Below are 19730 nucleotides of genomic sequence, written 5' to 3' on the forward strand. Positions count from 1 at the left end.
ACAACTGAGCAACCCATTTGAGGGTGCGTATAGAATTCATGACACAGCACTTTGAGTCGCTGACAATGCTTACTGTGCTTCAGTAAGCCTTGTTTTGTTCTGCCAGAAGAAGAAGAAGCACTTTTTTGGTTTCTACTTCGAAGTTTCTGCCTCTTCTTCTACTACTAGCAACGTAGCAAGTATTTCAAATTTTGGTGCAGTGGTTGCTTCTTAAACACGTCTGCAAGGCGTCCTTGACTGAGTGTGTACTGCTGTGACATCACAGCGGGTGCTTGGAGGCAGGCCAGGTGACCTTCGGACCTGCTCCACAGCAGGACCATTCTGGGCGTGCATGTTGTAGCCAGACATGGCCAAACTGGTGATGGAAATGTAAATCGACATGGCTTGGTTTGGATCAGCGCAACAGAAAGTCATAGTGGAAAAGGCCCACAAGAAAACCAGGCCAATTTTGCCCAAAGATTATCTTGCCAGATTTTCCTGTGGTGTGAAGTGAGCTTGTTTCCACTAAATATGATTTTGACTGTGTTATTTTGAGATTTGAGAGTAGAGACTCTGAATTGTAGGTGAATTCATCTTAATTTTAAAAAACGTAATGTGTTCCAGGCTTTGGCAGTTCTTTCTATAATCATACCAGGATTAACAAAATAAAATCACAAAATCCCAATTAAAGCAAAGTCTAACCTGTGCACCATGTTGACCCCTTCCAGGTAGACAAGAGCTTTGCAGATCTGCAGGCTGAACAGCACCAGAGTTGTGTTCGTCAGTTTGTGCTGGTTCTGAGTCAGGTAGTTACCGAGCTGCAAGATTATAAAACAATTTAGACAGTCCCTGTCTCATACTGAGGTGCATGAATTAAGAAAAATCAGACCATGTTCAGTATGATCACATTTTAACATAAAGACATCCTGATATTTTGATTGACACAAACCTCTCCATACTGATAAAGCTCCATGACAATCCACACAGGATCCTCCTCTATGATCCCAATCAGTTTGACGATGTGCTGATGATCCAGGTTCTTCATAATAACTACCAAGCAAACAACACTGGGCATTATTTATGTCATTGTCACAGTGTTAGTTATCCTGATATAGTCTATTACACATTTTCTGGTTACCTGCTTCACTCATGAACTTCTCCATCACGTCAGGTGAGCAGTCTTTGCAGGTTTTCACCGCTACATTGACTCTATCGCCATCCTGTGAAATCAAGAAGTGGAAAAAGAACATTTTTAAGTAAACACTGTAACTTTGCATGCAGTTAACATCATACTTTTGAGCTAAATCAATCAATCAATGACAAAATAAATGATCAACTGCAGCTATTTTAACTTGCAAATGTTTAGGTCACTTCTTAAACTGCCTATTGATAAAAAAAGGCAATTTTATGACTTTGTATTTTGTCTACAGGTAACATAAAATATTGTCTACTTGTATCACAAAGCCTTCCCTGCAACACAGAAAAAAGAGAGAAAGTAAAGAAAAGGTGGAAATAAAAAGAAATTTGTTTAAGCATACTTGTAATAAGAGGACAGACTTACAGCTTTTTTGTAAACCCCATCGTAGACTTCCCCAAAGAACCCCTCGCCAAGGATTCGTCCAAGAACAATGTCGTTTCGGTCGATCCCATATTTAACAACTACAGATGAAGATTTGTTTTTATGACGGTCCATAACACAACGTTTCAAAATCTCTCTGAAAAAAATAAATCAACAAACCTGATCTTGGCCTTTCATCGAGAATCTCACAATAGATATCCGACCCTGGAAAAATAAGAAAGAGATAACGTTTATTTCATCTTTCATGACCTCGGTGCTTCATCGGTCAACCTTGTTTTAGTTTTGCAAGATAATGTCTCGAGACCTCTTTGTAATGCATTACATGAAGGTTATTTAATGAGTAACTAAACCCTCAGACCACTTCTGATCACCTCAGGCTCAAATCTTGCCATTAGAGTGCAAAATATTAAAACTCTACATACTGTGTTAAAATGACTAAAATGAATTTTTCAGACAAGTGGTATAAGTGAAGCCAGCTTTTGTCACCACAGAGCTCATCAGTGAGCGGCCACTTTTTCAGAGGCTATACTTCCATAGGAAAATTTCCCCATAAAAATCCTCTGTAAAACGCGATTAACTTCAGGGCTCTATTAATCAGAGGCTTCATTGTGACACTCTAGGGCTGTGGTGGGGCCCTTGGAGGTTACCAAAGACAGGGTCCTTCCTTAAACCAAGCAGAATAACCATGTTTTATTTCACAGCTCATCATAACCTATCGAGGCAATTGAAACAGGTGGGCCTGTTGAACTATAGGGCCAGTATTTGCAGTGTAGCCATGCCTGGACCTGCAACAAGCTTATTTTCAGGAAGCTCTTAAAGCTGACTGGAGTGAGGCTGAGGACTTGAATATTACCTAAGAGGCTACAGGTCAAACATCAGCATATAAAATCTATCATTATGATATAGTATCTGTTTAGGGCCCATTTACTAAGTGTTTTGAGGATCCAACACCTCCTGTGATCGAACTGAATGGTTATGACATTAAGGCTAAGAATCAAATCCACAGAAGCAGCATGGACTGTATAATGTCATGGCAATTATTAAGGAGTTAGAGGGTGTGTCTTAAAAGCCATTATTAGATTTCTACATTAGATGCGCTTCAGCTGAAACTCTGAGATTTAGTTACTCTTTAAACAATGAGAACAGTCTGCTCACCCATACTGTGCCTGATGGAGCTGGTGTCTCGGCTGCTCCGGAGAAAAGACAAAATGAGAGAAAGGCCCGGTCATAAATTCTCAAGTTATGGCTCCTCAGAGCTCTGACAGAATGATTCAATAAAATATCCCCTTTCATCAATAACTCTAACTTTTCATCTTGTATTACAACCAAAGAGGGAATGAGTGCAGCTATACTGAGGCTGAGAGAGGTCACAAATCACTCAGAGGTGTAAAAGAGTCCACTCACCTTGTAGGGAGCTCAGGTAGGCTAGTTCTTGCATTTGCATCTATAGAAAAAATGAACCATAACTGGCTAAAAGTACACCTTAAACCTACACAACACACACATTATGCCCCATCCTTGACAAAACAGAATGATTTAATTACAATAATGCTGAGAGCAGCTGGGAAAGTGGCTGTCATACACACCTTTATTTGGTCTGTAGATAACACTATCATCTGTGTCATGTTCCAAGCGGCAGTAGCCATCAATAAGGTCCATCATGTTCTCTGCCATGGGGACCGTGGCCACATTGATTGACAGATGCTATCAGACAGAAATAAAAGGGCCCATGTACCAGGTCAAATTTCCTGTGCAGACATCGTCTGTTATATATGTATGTGCTAATTTTAGTTATTCAGATTCTTAGCAATCTATAAAGTGGTACTGGGTAACAGAAGGGTTGTTTCATGGTGTTACTTACTTGTCTGGCCCCCTCTACGTTGAGGTTTATAAGAGCTTTGCCATCACTCTGAGGTAAGCATTGTATTCTCTTGATCTGTTTGAAGTCGGCCAGAAAAACAGCCTGAAGCACAAAAAAAGAAGAACACAAAACAGGAAATTATGAAGGGAATAATTACTTTGTAAAACTGTTGTGGACAGATAAAGGTGCAGCATCATGGTGCTGTTAACTTAGCACGTGGTTTAGAGATATGAAGATGCTAAGTATTCAGGGTAAAAATTTCAACAAACACTTAAATTTCATAATAAAACTGCCAGAACAAGAGTTTTTGTCATATGATATGAAATTACTTTGGAGAAATTGTTGTGTTACATTTTAATAATTCTTCAGATTAGACATTTCAACTAATATATACAAGCCCATGTGGATTAATGGTGTGGGTGCAAGAAGCACAAAGGGTACAAGGATGCTGAATAGAGATGATCAAAAAGTATCAAATGTGCAATAATGTGGCAGATTACCATAAGGTAGATAACACATATGAGGTGACGCGTTGTACCACAGCAAGTTTTCCAACAGTATTTATGTGACTGTAAAGTTAAGAACCAATGCAGGATATTTTTACATTAAACCAGGTCTAAGGTGCCTGTGAGATGATGGTTACATTTTTCTAACACTCTGCGACTGTTAACCATTTGATAAAGTGTCAGCTCAGGGGAAGATGCTGTTCCTGTGTTTTGATGACATCTTGGAAATAAGCTTCAACAATCTTCTTTGGGAGTAACATGAAAAGTCTTATTTTAGTGTGGTAAGTAGGAAGACATTAGCTTAGCTGCTGAGCATAAACACTGAAAAGTACGTAGCCTAGCTTCATTCATATGTGATAAAATCCACCTAGCAGCAATAGTGTACTGGGGTTCATAGCAACTACATACTATAGGCTTCACTCTTGGCTAGAGGCAGATGACAAAATCAACAGAGGGAAATCCACTTTTTGTAAAAAGGCTTTGGAAGTTTTTTTCTGCTGATTTTGATTTATTTGGGTAAAGCCAGGCTATTTGTTTCTACATGTTATAAGTCCAGTCTTTATGCCAAGTTAAACTAAGCTGCTGATGATAGACTGTAGGGTAAAAAAACTTAGGAAGTGTTGCATCTCTTCATCATAGCCTCACACTTCCCAAAACTGCAAACTTTCCTTAATCAAAATCCTGAAACTAACTACAGTGCTAACTAACTGGCACTGTCAACAATGTTGTTTATTTTCATTAATTATTCACATAAGCTTTTAAAAGATAGATAAATCACATTTAAATGCCATAACACAACTGTCTGCTAGCTTTGTAAATATTATGAAAACAAAAGCCAAGTATTTTTCTATTATTTCATCCATCCAAGAGGTCAACCTGTAAAGACCAGTTCAGACTACACAATTTTTGTTGGTTGTTTACAATTGCACCATGTCAGACGACATGGCAAGACTATTTTCCCATCTTGGCCGACAGCCTGGTCACACTACAAGTGTGATCCCAACGGTTATCATACGCTTACGTCACCACTGTGTCTGCAACAATCTGTAAGTTTACAGGTCATCAGGAGGGTGGACCAAAGAGAAAGATTCTTAGCTACTACAGAGGTGCAATTTGATGCAAGTGGTCTTTTGCTCTGACAGGAAGAAACAAACAAAACAAGAAGCAATTAGTGACTCTCCAGGATGAATCAAGAGGAACACAATATGGACTGGCTCTCCTCCAAATAGAACTTGAGGTATGAATGTGATAACATAGCAAGGAAATCACTGTGTGTACTCATAAATCCCCGGAGGCAGAAAAAGTGGGGACTTGTATGATGTCCCTCTGTTAAATGATGATACAAAGATAAGGAACAAATGCTCTCCTATTGGTAGGCATCAGGACTCACTTTGCTGGAGTAAAGGTGTCAAACTAAACCAGTGGTTTTCAACTGGTGGGGTCGGGACTCAAAAGTGATTTGCAAAGCCCTTTTCAGTGCATTGCAAATGTCCCATGAAATGCTCTAGAAATATTTTTGTTTTGCACTGTTTCTTTGTTTCGTCACATTTTTCATACTGTCTAAGGTTCAGGCTGTGCTATTTTTCATTAAATGATTGGTTGTCTGCAAAAATATCCATAAATTTGGGTCACTGTGTCTCCTTGAGGAGTTGATGGTGGGTGCTTAGGCTCAACCAGTTGAGAACCACTGAACTAGACATGTTAGCCTTGCTTAATCATGGTGGTGGGGAGTCTTGGATGCGGCGTTAATTATGTCACACTGCAAAACAGTTTGACGTTTCCGACATAATCGAGCTTAACATTTGATGATGTGCTGTGACATTGCAATCGGGCAAAAATGGCTAAATTTAAATCTGAGGCGGCTTTTAGCTAAATGAATGAGTGGACAATGTGGCCTCTTCTCCTCCTGTGCCTGTCTGCCCCTAGTGTTATTCACAAGTGGACTCACACATATAAACCAAACTTATACATTTACATACATAAATGTTGGTGTTTCAAAAGCTTGTAAAAACTTCCAATGCATTTCAAAAGTGCGGTCTTTATGACGCATTTTCAACTATTGTTATTAAATCTTCCAGTGATGCAATCATTCTCATATGATCAATACATGTGAGTAGCTGTGATGAATTCATCACAAACCCTGCAACTAATCAGATTGATTTATAGATTGACATTATTATACATAATACAACACAGTTTAATTTATATTAAAATATGAATGCCTGTTAATACTTAGGTCACTTAAATCTAAGCAGTTAGACTTATTCATTCATAATACTTACCGCTGAATCCTTCTGTGTGCGTTGGCGGATTCCCCTCCCACCGATGACCAGCTCCACCGACAGACTCCAACCTTGCTGTGAACAAGAGAGCAGACCACATTTTGGATTTTAAACCATGAAATCCAGAAGATTTTTGTTATTGAGATGAACACAAAAAATGTTTCCACTCACCACTAGTTCACACTGGAAAACCTCTTCATCATAATTGGTGAACTCTCTGAGGGTCTCAAAGAACTTGACCATACAGTCGTCCTCTTTGAGAGTCGCGAACTGTTGAAATGTTTGCTGGATCAACTTACGAAGCTGCCTTGACTGGATCCAAACAAACACAAATCAGTTTTTTATTGCATCTACTTTGGTTCACTAGCACATAGGGACATTTATTAAATCTGTGCAATTGAAACTTGTTTGTTTACCTTCATGCTGTTAATCAGCTCTGGAGGAAAGAAAAGGTCCAGGCCCACTTCTTTTCTTCATTTAAACAGCAACATTCAGAAAAAGAGAGGGTGTTGGTCTTATTTGATATTTAAAGTTAAACTTCATATGTTTTAAGTTCCCTCGGAAAATTCCAATAGGAACAGGGTTTATCCACTACAAAGCATTTATGACATTACTAAAAGAGGGCTCACTATAAATAAAAACTTACTCTAGCAGCTCAAAGTTGGACTTCTTTTCTAGACCTTTTGCATTCATGTCTTTATAGAACCTCCTGTGAAAACAGAGGAAAAATACAACAGTTAATTAACAAATGAATTCCCTCCTATCAACCTTTCATCAATTTATCACCTACTCACAGCAGGTATGAAAAATTTGAATATCATCTATTATAGCAGTGTTATGAAAATGATGGCTGTACATGCTGTGCAACATATGCCACTGTAACTCTCACCAGTTTATTATGTCACCTTCTTTACTGCTTTCAGAAAAACAAATGATGGTTAAAGTTTGAACAAAGAGAACAGAAGAATGACAGGAATGCAGGGACTTACCTAATCTCCAAACAGCCAAGCTGCAGGGCCATCCCATCACTGACCTTACTGGCATGATACTGCATGTAGTCACTACGAACCTGAGGTAGAATAACAGTAAGATCTTATAATGTGTGTTGTATAAATACTACCACATCTCTGAAAGGTATGGAGTACATATTTATATACTTAAAACAAATCTGTATTTTTCATTGGTAGCATGACAGGGATCCATGAGGAGAAATGTACAAAGGAAAGACTAAAACAGTAACAGGTAAAGTCTGCAAAAAAGGACAGAGCACAACATGATTGGTTCACTTTCATCGTGCAGTTTTCAGGGTTGCTGCTCACTTTTTAAAAATAAAATTTAAGACCTTAAAGACCTCTTTAGGCCCAGATAAATAAAAATTAACATTTTGGTATCCTGTGGCTTTGGTGCTTTTCCAGTTTTCAAGCAGGACTCAATGAATTCCACCCCTTCAAGACCGCCAACTTTGATTTTTGCATTTTGCATGTTTCTACAGCACCATAGATGGAACCAAGGAACAGATAAACATTTTTCTTTCTGTTTGTCACAGTTTCCACCACAGAAATGAGCATCAAAATCCAGAATTGACCATTAGATGTTGCTGCTATTTCCAATTTTTACACAATACACCTTTAAGCGTAGTAATTGTTTTATTTTTCACCTTAAATTTCCTTTATTTTCTCTCTTTCACTGATATTTGTGGTTTGTGAAAACAAGAAGAATTTGCTGCCGAAAATTTGCAGCAAATGCAATAATTTGTCACATGAAGAAGCAAATACAAAGAAGTACTAAGATGCATTTATATCTTAAATTAAGACTTCCTACAAGTACAGATAAGATTTTTCAAAAATCTAAGACATTTTATGGGTATCTTGGAATCTTGAACCCCTCAGCAAAATCCAGTGGTTTATTTCTTTTTGATTTTTTGATTAATTTTTGAATTTTGCATTACAGATAGTTGATATCTGTTTGAAAACAGACGTTCTCCTCCAAACATGACTAACAGTGACTTTGAAAGCTAAAATGATATCACTCGGAAAAAATGTAGCTTATTACCTGTTGATAAAAATATAGAAACGTGGATCTGTCATCTTTGAATTTTTCCAAGAAATTGACAGGAATGTATCTGATTCGAAGGTCATACCTGCATTCAAAAGAAAAAATGCACATTTAAGTGGATTAAATATGTTTTAACCATTCCCTCTACAAGATTAAAATTGATTCAAATATTCAAGTTACTGAGGGTTCTCTACCTCCACTCAGCTTCTACATGATGGCTCTCGTAGCGTTGTTCCACCTCCCCGACTGTCAGATCTGGATGCAGCCAGTGAAGTTCCTCTGACTTCAAGTGTTTGAGCAGGAGACCGTAGCATCCTGCAAGTTCTATGTTAGGCCCCAATCGGCCGCTGATCAAAATCGAACGAATGATGGCCTGAAAGAAACAGAAAACAAATAAAGTTCAAGGATTTCTTTGTCCTCAAAAGGACTTCTTCACCACTGAAGTTATGTAGTGGCTGATTAATCAGGTCTAAGAATAGGTGGGAGGGAAAAATGAAAGAAGATGATAAACTTTTATTTATTATGGTTGCAACGGTCAAAGAAGAAATAATCATTGTTATTGGACTGATAATTGAGATTAATGATAATGAGATTTGATATCACCCCAGTGTTAAGGAGGAGAAAACAGAATCTTAACCTGACACATTATCTCCTTTTACTCCATTTTCTAGATTACACTCACTCTGATTTGCCAGGAACTGTCACATTTCACCAGCTTAAAGTTCTTTCCAAGGTTATTGTTGGTGCAGAAGCACACTTTGAGGATTTTTGTTGGCCCTCCATCTCCTGAAAAGTGTGATTCAAGGCTGGACGCTGTGGTGCTCTCTCTTGGACTGGGCACCTTCCAGGCCAGGGTGTCACCTGACATCACCTCATACATGGTCACGGCTGGATGGGCACCATCATACCAGAAACATCCTGTAGAAAGACAAGGAAATCAAACTTTACCCGTAAGACAAATCATCAAATATCAGGTGAAGGAGCCATGATCTTTAATGTTTTTCAATCTTTAAATTATAATTGTCAATGAATTAATGACCTTGGTCTTTGGCCTATGACCTTCAAAATTTTATCAGCTCATTCTTCTGTCAGAATGGACATCTGTGCAAGATTTGAAGAAAATCCCTCAAAGCTTTCTTGAGATATTATGTGCAAAAGAACAGAACAAGCTGACAGACATCTTAAAAACATAATGCTCTCAACCTTGACTATCACCAGCACTGTGGCACAAAAATAACAGAGACCAGGCATGTGCTGATGATAATACTCCTTCTGAATCACCTCACGACTTGTTTTCAGCATAAAATGCTCTCTAGACAAAGTTTATAAATGCTGATACGAATACAAACCAATCTATCTGTGACAGGTGAGTATCAGACTCATCATATTAGACAGTTATATCAGAAGATGAAATGCTAGTCTCCACATTTTTCACAAGTTTAACTTCATCTATTGAGGGAAAGTCATTGACATGTAACACAATGCTACGCCCTGCTCTGCATCTCCTTCGTCATAGTGCTACAGTTACACGACTTCACCTCGACGTTGTGATGTTGTGCCATGCAGGTCTATGACTCACAACAATTCACTCTGAGATCCGCTGATTACATTCCTCTCTGACCAGGATTTCAAGTGAGGGCCTGTGTGATTCATCAAGCAGAACTGTGACAGTGTAGAGACATGTACTGGCTAAAATAACATAGGAAGATTCTTGAAAATTTCTTTTCCTTAAAAGTTAATCAAACCACATTTTAATTAGTTTTCTTTCCTGTTGGTAATGTAGTCTGTCAACAGGCTGTCAGAAACAACAAAATGTTGTAAAGTGAAACAATTCAATGGTCTATCTGAAACCGCGCATTGAGTAACAGAGAGATGACTAACATGGAGAAGCTTCTTTACTCTGAGTCATTATGCAACCTGTGCTCATTAATCATGCCTGAAAGATCCAAGGTGAAAACTTACAAGCAGGCAACTCCTCTGTGCTTCAAGAGGCAAAATGCTGACATCTTTTTTTGCCTTCATTTATATAAACAAAATATTATCTCTTCTTACCAGTTTGTTTAAAATTACAATAAAGGGCTAGACAACTCGCAGTATCTCTAAAGTTTATCACTTTATAACCTTTGTTTCAATTAAAACATGCACCCATATATAGGGGTTTAGGCCAATTCTTCACATACTGCTGTCATTATAAGCTTAAGATGGATTTATGGCCAGAACATAAATACATTTATCTTATTTACTGTTGTTTCTATACATGTTTTCTTTCTATCTGCCAGCCCCTCTTATCTCCTCCTGTATCTAGCCCTTCTCTTTCTCTTCTTCCTCCTCTTCTGTTTTGCATCTCCCTCTTCTTTCTGCTTCATCCTCTTCTCTTCCTGTATCTCCCTCTTCTCTCTTTCTGTATCTCCCTCTTCTTGACTTAATGAGTTTTCTTTGACACTCTCCCATAAAGCTTCGACTGGTGAAGATAGAAGAGTCTTGTGTAACCTCTCTCACCAGTCTCCTTCTTGCACAGTCACTCAGTTTGAGAACAGTGTGATCTAGGCAAATTTGTACTTGTGCCATATTCCTTCCATTTCTGGATGACGGATTTAACTGAAGTCTGAGGGATGTTCAGTGCCTTGGAAATCTTTTTTGTATCCATGCCCTGACTTATACTTCCCTGAAAGTGCCTGAACACTGAACAGTTTGGAAACGGGCTTTAGAGTGAACGTTTTTCAAAATGCCCCCGTCTCCGTGCAAACAGGAAAAATGACATTTTACCTTTTTTATCGATCATCATCATAATGACTGTCATCACCATCCTACTCCAGCGGCTATCACCAAACAAAAAAAACATTGCAAGATCAGTCTTGTTATAACGTAAATATCCGCTGAGAATAATTCATTTTCCACAGACAAATTCAGCTCCTATAGACTTTAATTTCTCACAGATTTTCTAATAAAGCACAGCGCTGCTCATGAGCGTAGCTGGAGCCTTTTGAGAATGACATTTCTATTTTCCCTTTGTTTTAATGTATCTGCTTCTTGAAAATGATTAAGACTTCATCTTTTTTTCTTAAAGTTATAACAATTTTGTTATACTCCTTACATTTGAAAATAAAGGTGTTTCTTGGTTTTTAACATGACTTTTTCAGAAGTTGCTGGACAGATTCATAATTCAAGATGCATTTTAAATATCTATTTTCCTTTAATTTTTTATAATGCAAACTGCAAAGAAAAGTCTTACTAATCTCTTTAAAGGTAGGGAACATGAGACTGAGTAAATATGGATGATATGGCTTTATATTTACCACACAGGAAAAAATCTTTGTGGAAAGGAAATTCAAGTATTTCCTAAAATGTCAAACTATTCCTTTATGACAAGAATACCTCAAAAGGAATACATCCGAGCCACAGGAGATTCTTCTCCAACCACTTAGCTTTGAACAAACATAGAGACATTTACTGAAGATAGTAAAAACTTCAGCACAGCGCCACAGCCACAACCACAGCTACGCACAAGAAAACAGAGAAATGAAAGCTTTCCACTGGATTAAAAGACTGCATGCACTTTGATTAAACTTTCAGGTAAGATTTAACTCTCTAAAGGGCAGCAAACTTCTTTTGCATTGAATAGATTGATCAAAATCTTAAAAATACATTTACTCCACTCCTTACATTAACATTAAAGTCCTGTCAATCAAAAATCTGAGGGCATGTTGACTCAGCAAACACAGGAAGATTGAGCTAAATACCTGTAACCAACCTTGACAACACACCTAGCTGTGATCAGAGATTACCCACCTCGCAACAGTGCCGTCAGAAAAGTGCCCTCTGGCCTTCGCTACTTTTTTTTTTTTCTCATAAATGAACGTCCATGCTGTTAGTCTGCTGTGCGGGAGCCGGGCTAGTTTCTGCTGTTGGACGAGGTTGTGTTTTGTTAGCCTGAGGCCATGAATTCCCCAGCAGGGCTGTGTGGGTGTGTTTGTGTTTAAGTATGTGAGTGTGTAGTGAGAGAGAGAGAGAAAGGGAAAAGAGAGAGAGGATGAGTGTGTAGCGTGGCCTGCATGTTGCACCATCACCTGGGTGTGGGAGGCCGGACAGAGAGAGAAAGAAGAAGGAAGAGGAGGGGGTGTCAGATAATTTCCATGAATTACACGATGATGGGCTGTAGATACACAAATACATTCCAGCATTTATGTGTAAGACATAATAAGGCAACCTGGTGACATATATACATTACAGATTGCTACACATGCTCAGACAGAGTTGTGAAATCTTTACTGCCAAAATATGTTGCTTGTTTGAGTCTATGAAAAATCATGGACGACAGACGGAGTTGTCAAGAAAAATGTAAATGTACAGATAAATATTTCATGATTTTAGCTAAATTATCTTGATAAAAGAAAAAATCAGGTGGAAAAATAAAAGTCTTTTTGTCACAGTTCATTCCCTCTTTGACTTCTGTAGTTTAGGTTTTAACAGCAGTGAGAGACTTGTGTCGTGTAGTTTAGGTCTTTCACACTTAAACACTAAAACTAGCACAATGTAGCAAAGATACAGAGGATCTGGACTTCTTCTAGTCCAGCTTAGAAACAAATGGCAAAAAAGCTTTAAAATGGCAAATATATGTTGACTTAAGGGAAAGGCAGATGAGAAGAGACACACAAAAGTGCAAACATTCCATTTAACACATCTTTTTTTTTCACTGTTACTTCTTGGGCTTTTACGTTCATTTTTATATGACAGCGGAACAGAGACAGGAAATGCTGAGACCAGGAATCTATCCTGCGACCAGTGCATAGGACTTTGCCTCTGTAGACAGACACCTGCTCTACCAACTGCGCTAAACTGGCATCCCAGCTCACCTTTAAAGTTTGGCAAGCTCATTATCAAACCATTTAACTCCCCCAATTTAAAGGAACCCAGCCATTACTGATTTCAGTTTTTACACCCGGGATTTTGTCAGATAAAGAGTCTACTAGATAAAGTGTTTTTCTATCTGCCATAATTCCTAGAACGGAGTATCTGTGTTTTATGAACTGATGATTTACCAAACAAGCAATCTTAGCTGATCATGTTAAGATCTCATAAATGTTTATGAACATTTTTAAATGTTCTCAAACAAATTGCTTGGCATCACTTACTTAGAAATTAATACGGTAACAATTTAATCAAAGGTGGAGACCTGCTAAAAAGCTTTTTTTTTTCTTCTATGTGTATTTAGATGCACATAGAAGTACATCAAAACTGATATATAAAGTCAAAGGGATACTCAGTATCATCGGCCTGTATTATCTGTCATAACTGACTCGTGTCGACTGAAAATATCAGTTTATTTGCTACAAAAATCAGCCACATTGGCTGGAAATATTGGCCAGTATTTGCTATACACATCCACCTGTATAGGCTGCAAATATCAGCCAAGCTGTAAATATTGGCTAATACCAGCAGTAAATATCAGCCAATACCAGCTGTTAATATCGACCTGTATGGGCTGTGAATATCAGCGTATACCGGCTGTAAATATTGGACTTTATGAGCTGCAAATATAGGCCTGTATCAGCTTAATTCATCAGCCTGTATCAGCTGCAAATATAGGCGTGTATATGCTGTAAATATAGACCTGTATCTGTTGTAAATATCAGCCTGTATCTGTTGCAAATATAGGTCTGTGTATGCTTCGAATATTGGCTTGTATTGACTGTAAATAACAGTCTGAAAATATGGTCCTTTATGGGATGTAAATATCTGTCTTTACTGCTTTTAATTTCCGCCATTTTCCACTGGAAATATCAGCCAGTATCTGTTTTAAATATCCGCCATTATCCGCTGTAAATATCATCCTGTATCCACTGTTAATATCAGCCAGTATCAGTCGTAAATAACAGTTATCTGCTTTAAACATTGGCCTGTCTTGGCTTCAAAATAATTTTGATGAGCTTCAGGCAGGACCTAAAACCTAATGTACATCAGCTGAAGTTTGTTTCTATGTCCATCCTCAAATTATAAAGTGTGATTTAAAGACATATGCTTTAGATCAGAATTGGTATTAATATCCATATCAGTTAAAATTATTTTGTAAAATAAAATTGTAAATTATACTTAACCTCTCTAATATTGTATATAGTTATGCAAGAACCATAGACTGTAGAAAATATTGGACAAAGCCTGAGTGTCGTCTGCCATTTGTTAATGTAAGGGGCTTCTTAAACGATACATGGCAGTTATCCTATCAAAATTGCTGTATCAAACTAACTTTAGATCAACAGAGAAACAGATAATAGGTGTTTCCACATTGCACTTCTGCAAAAGCAAGACTGAGCTCTAGTGTCTTGAGCCATTCATACTGACACCATGATGGTCTGACATTATGGGATAGCAAGACTTCCACATACAACAGTCAGACATGCACACATGCAATATGGAGCACTTCCCCCCTTTGCACCTTCACAGCCTCTTTAATTACCAGATTTTTTTTTAAAATTCACAAGAGTTTTAATAAAAGTATAAATGCAACTGCTTATATACAAAATTGCACTGACTCTACTGTGCTTTAGATGATCATTGTTTCAATGAACTCATACTTAGTTAAAATCAAACATACAGATCTGATGTGTATATTGTATTTTATTTCTACTTTATAGGGCTGTGGTAGACCAATGGCTTACAAAAAAGACATTATCAGTGAGGCATGTCCATGTAAATATTTAACAGAAATACTATCAATGTAACTGCGAAAAATCTAGAAAGCATTTACAGCTGCAAAATGCCTCTTTCTATGTTTCTGTCACAGTGAACAAAAGTGAAACTAGTTTCTGAGCTCCCACTGGCGTTGCTTCATTCTCACTGTTATGCTTTTACTTGAGTTGTTATGGCGAACAGTCACAACCGTTCCAAAGTAGGATTTTTATCCAAAAAAGGAGGCCTCTCGCTCCTTCAATGCTCAGCCACAACAAACACTGCAGGACAATGTCTGAATATTCAGCAACCAAACATTTGTCCACATTAGCAGTTACCTCTCCTCATCGCTGCTGCATTTCTTCCGTTTCTGAACTGTCATGCTTTGTTAATATCCTTCAGTTTCTCCTGGTGAGATGTCAGGAAGTGACTGGCAGGGGCTGATTTATGGGGACAGATTGTGACGGATGAGAATAAAAATCCACAGCAGCAGCAGCAAATTTTAGAAGAGCTACACTGAGAGAAGGAGAAGACCAGGGCTTTAAGCCTTTAAAGGTGTGCAATTATATGTTTTATACTGTTAATAATCATGCTACAGTATGATTTGTATCTGTAACAAAAAAATGCAAAGAAAGGATAATTATAAAGATATTCATGTGCTTTATTTCAGGCTATCTAGCTAAATGGCTATGCTGCTAATCTTTAACAGTAATTTAATGAAATATTCTTATTCATAAGTGACCAATAGTTCAGGTAGATCCAAGCAGGACTTTTACATATATTTTCGAGTAGAGAACCTCAAAGTACAACTAAAAATCAACTGTAAAATATTGAAAATGTAGTGCAATACCCTTAATTGACAAGCAAAGCATGCTATCTGCTTCTCTTGTTTGATGAAGCTGAGGCAGCAGTACTTAAGCCTGGTTTATACTACCACGTTAAGTCTAGCTGTATATACGCCATAGTGGCCTTCGCCATCATGAGTACTACATACTTGTGTGTTGGTATGTCTGCGTCTGCAACACTCAGCCTAAACAGTAGTCTGTAGTGTGGTTTCTATGCTAGTTGTAATGCTAGTTTCTGCTCCTGTCATATCCTCTGCTTGTTTGTCTACAGGAAACCATTGCAAATGAAACCAAGCGTATTAAGGCCTGTGTCCACAGCTGGGGTTTTTTAAGCACTGGCAGTGCCTATAACCTAATTTTCAGAGCACTTTTACAAAAAAAATGTGTCCACTTTCTCTTGTAGAATCTGTAATGTTTGAAAATAGCCAACAGCTTCATATTTGTGTAATTCAAAGAAATGTCACACAGAAAACATGAAGATAATGAAAAGGAATCCTGTCCTGACATGAGCAGCAGCTGAAAACCTGAAAACTTTATCCTTGAAAAATAAGTCAGATTGATTGATTTTTCACTAGTGCAGAAGTCCCACTCATTCTTGATCCTGATTGGCGAGTGAGGAGGAAGTGACAATGACGAGCGCAGCACTGTTCCAAAAGTGGAATAGTTTTCACGGTTTAAACGTGGTGACATAAACAGGGTGGGTTGTTTTTGTCTAGGGTGCTGAGCGCTCAGAACGCTGGACTACAATGATTCTGAATTAAAAATAAGCCCTGTCAGCTGTCAACACAGGCCCTTATGCTTCTTTTTAAGCTGTTAAATATCAAGCAGAGCAGTTGATTAAACTGTAGTTATTGCAAAAGAGAAAAGACGGAAGACATCAGAGAAGATGGACTGTGTGGATGCTGACATGGAAGACGGGGGGATTTTCGATGCCTTTTTTGCCACTGAGAGATTAAAAAAGGGGGAATACATTTCTGAAATGTTTGAAGAAATTGGTTTCTCAACTATCTATCAGACATCAAGGAGACATATGCCTCTGGGTTCTGGGTTTTTATGATGTGTTTCTTAATTCACATGATACTTTTTTGGGGTCTTATATTGTTCCTCCTCGGTTCTCACAATGTTTGGGTTAATAATGGATGAATTTATCATGGGTTCTTTTTAGCAGTGGGGTTTTGTATGTCTTGTTGTGTTCTTTGATTTGTTCTATTCATGCCTTGCTTGTTGTCAAACAACTTTGTAAACCACTCTATACTACCCAGGGGACCAATCCCAGGGCTGGTCTGCTTCTGTTCAGTGTTAACACTCTTGAGGAGATGCATAACAGGCGTTAGCCTCCACATAGACTCAGGGCTACACAAACCTACAGTACTGCACAAGATACACAAGATACCTGTATCCTACTGAAAGGATAAATGCTGAATGTAGAGATCATCAGTAATCCCTTAATATCGGACCCCACAATTCAACAATGTAGATCAAGCAAGGAACTGACAACCATAATAAGCCATGCTTTATCAGTGCTGTTTACAAGAGAAAATATATCCTTTTTCTTGCTGTTTTAACAAACAAGCTCAAATTCAGTAATACTTATATTTCTTTTTACTTCTATTTGAGAAGAAAATCAAGTAAGAGATTTTGCATTTTTACTGTCATCATATTTAAATGACAGAATAGTATTTATTCATGAACTGACCTAACTGCACATCTTGATAAAAACTGGAAAATTAACCCTTTTTTATTATACTGGGATATGTATAGTATTGTATCCTGAGTCAGATGTGTGGCACACCTCCATTCCCCCAGTTATGTGAGGATTTACTGCATTTTCTCATCTGTATTATTTTATAACAGTTTTTGGGATGTTTGCCATACAAAAGAATGGTTTAATAATGAACATCTTTAAAATAAACAATTCATATGTGGTAATTGTTATTAGATTAAATGCAGTTTTAAGTGAAGGTCAGAACATGTCTGCAGTTGTAGTGACAGCAAGCAGTGTTAAGGTAGATAAAACAGTTATGAGCTCATTATTTTAAATGTGCTATGCTTTGAATGAATCCAATTAAGACTATTTCAAAATGAAAAATCTGTATGACCCTAAAGGTTAAGGTTCTTGTTTATGTTATTTGTGACTCCTAAAAATAAAAGAGTGGCATGCTTAAATATAGTCACTGAACTCTCAAATTTGAGTATAGATGTATAGGATTCTTCTCAGGCTTCTGCACCTTTTCTGTGCTGTCTGTAGAAAATAACTGCATTGTGGTGCAATGAAGGACAGGCTGCCTTTGTCAGAATCTGTCATAACATGCACTCCTGACTGCAGCCGTTTATGACATGTAGAAGTGTCATCAGATTGTTCTCTTTAAGAAGAAAAAATTACATAACCTTAATTAAGAGAGATCTGGCCAACTATAAAAGCTTTCTTTTATCAGATTACATTTCCTTTTTTAGAGGTAATTTAAGAAAAGGACAGGTGTTTTATAAAACTAAATATCTGAGCAGCTTCTTTATGATCTAGGATTAACATCAGGGTTGACATGTCTGCAAATTAAACTGTTTGAGCAAACTATCAAAGTTCAAAATTTATGGCTGCTAGGTAGGGTAGTTACTTGTCAATACAGGCAGGCATCACACACACACACACACACATGCCTGCTCTGTGAAAGTGTTGTGCTGTTGAGGGTCTGCTCACTGCACCGTCATGACCCCAGGCACTGGAATGTGGAGGCTGATCCTCCACCTGCACAGACATGCTCTGATAATGAACAAAGTTCCCCCCCTCTCTCTCTCTGTCTGTCAGAGAAAACGGCACCTACACTCCCCATTAAGACACTATAATAAGGTTTGTACTGTGAAATGCAGTTGTTAAATTTAGTTTTATATTATGCATGTTCTCGCTCAAAAAAAGATCACATATAAAGGAGAGCCAGATCGTGTTTACAACGATTAGAGCAGAAAGAATGACCACTTATGAAATAGTTCAACTATGGGTCTGGGTGTAAATTGCGTTAATCTCTATAATTGCTGACTCATTTCAGGAACTTTGTGAATTATTTAAAGAATTACGGATACGTTTAAGCTAAAGTTAACACAATAACATTTAAATCTTGTGTCTTACCTGATTCTGTTTGAATTCCTCGGAGAAAAACAGGCAAAGAGCGTTAGTCCTGACGGAGATTTCAGGCCTGACAGACTGTTAAGAGGAGCAAGAGGTGGCAGGAGACCACTCCCTCACCTGTGAGCAACCCTGCCGTAAGCTAAGGTGAGCACACCTCTTCCTATCTTCAAGGAACATGGCGGGTGTTGTCTATTACTTTTTCTGTGCAAATATCTCGCTTTCAGTGTCTTTTAGACGCTGACGCATTAAGAAGTGTGGAAACGTTGCTATTAGCATAACGTGATGTAAGCTGTACCTTTGGTTAAGATGAGCAGGTTGATTATGTTAACGGGACTCGTATATGCTATTTTCCTCAGCATATACGAAACACAGAGATTTATGGAGCTTTATAGGAGTGCTTGACAAATTGTTGCTGTACTTTGTAACCTCGGTTGTCCTTCGTCTTCACTTTTATCTTGTCAGTGACATTTTAAGGCTGTAATTACGTCGTTGCACCAGCAGATGGCGCAACAAGATAAAGAGAAGCAGTGCTGGTAAAGTGACTGGAAATGCAAAATTGCGTTTTACTTGTAAAGTGTAGTTTTGTTTCGGAGTAACTGCAGTAATGGAAGAGAAATAATCATAATAACTGACGAGTATTTTATCATATTCAAAAATAACAGTTGGCACAAAAAGCAAAACAGTGAAATGTTTTGGCCTAATTTTTCCTCTCATTGGCAGTCTTTCTGCCAGAGCATTTTCAATGTTATCTCCTGAGTCTGACAAAGATGGAAAAAGTTCACACCTTTTCTACTCAAGTAAAAGGAAAGTTACTATGGTTAAAATGTACTGAAGTA

General features: G+C 37.9%; 1 protein-coding gene across 4 annotated transcripts in view; it reads right to left on the reverse strand.

Annotated features, from left to right (window-relative positions):
* Positions 1–19134, reverse strand: part of ptk2bb (protein tyrosine kinase 2 beta, b) — a 31103-nt gene extending 11969 nt beyond the window's left edge. Inside the window, exons 1-18 of one of the 4 annotated variants that reach the window (XM_041805656.1) lie at positions 18895–19134; positions 8945–9180; positions 8457–8635; positions 8260–8347; positions 7197–7276; positions 6854–6916; positions 6624–6678; positions 6379–6519; positions 6208–6282; positions 3420–3521; positions 3145–3262; positions 2963–3002; positions 2714–2745; positions 1718–1762; positions 1541–1638; positions 1118–1199; positions 929–1029; positions 682–797 (exon numbers count right to left, since the gene is read on the reverse strand). In XM_041805656.1, coding sequence (XP_041661590.1) covers positions 682–797; positions 929–1029; positions 1118–1199; positions 1541–1638; positions 1718–1762; positions 2714–2745; positions 2963–3002; positions 3145–3262; positions 3420–3521; positions 6208–6282; positions 6379–6519; positions 6624–6678; positions 6854–6916; positions 7197–7276; positions 8260–8347; positions 8457–8635; positions 8945–9142 — 1613 coding nt within the window. In that variant the 5' untranslated portion in view covers positions 9143–9180; positions 18895–19134. Of the gene's footprint in view, positions 1–681; positions 798–928; positions 1030–1117; positions 1200–1540; positions 1639–1717; positions 1763–2713; positions 2746–2962; positions 3003–3144; positions 3263–3419; positions 3522–6207; positions 6283–6378; positions 6520–6623; positions 6679–6853; positions 6917–7196; positions 7277–8259; positions 8348–8456; positions 8636–8944; positions 9181–12051; positions 12192–18894 lie in introns of those variants that run through there. The other 3 variants (XM_041805658.1, XM_041805657.1, XM_041805659.1) reach the window with 3 other exon arrangements.
* Between the last annotated feature and the right edge of the window lie 596 nt (positions 19135–19730).

Source organism: Cheilinus undulatus, linkage group 14 (genome assembly GCF_018320785.1).
Source record: "Cheilinus undulatus linkage group 14, ASM1832078v1, whole genome shotgun sequence".
Lineage (NCBI taxonomy): Eukaryota > Metazoa > Chordata > Actinopteri > Labriformes > Labridae > Cheilinus > Cheilinus undulatus.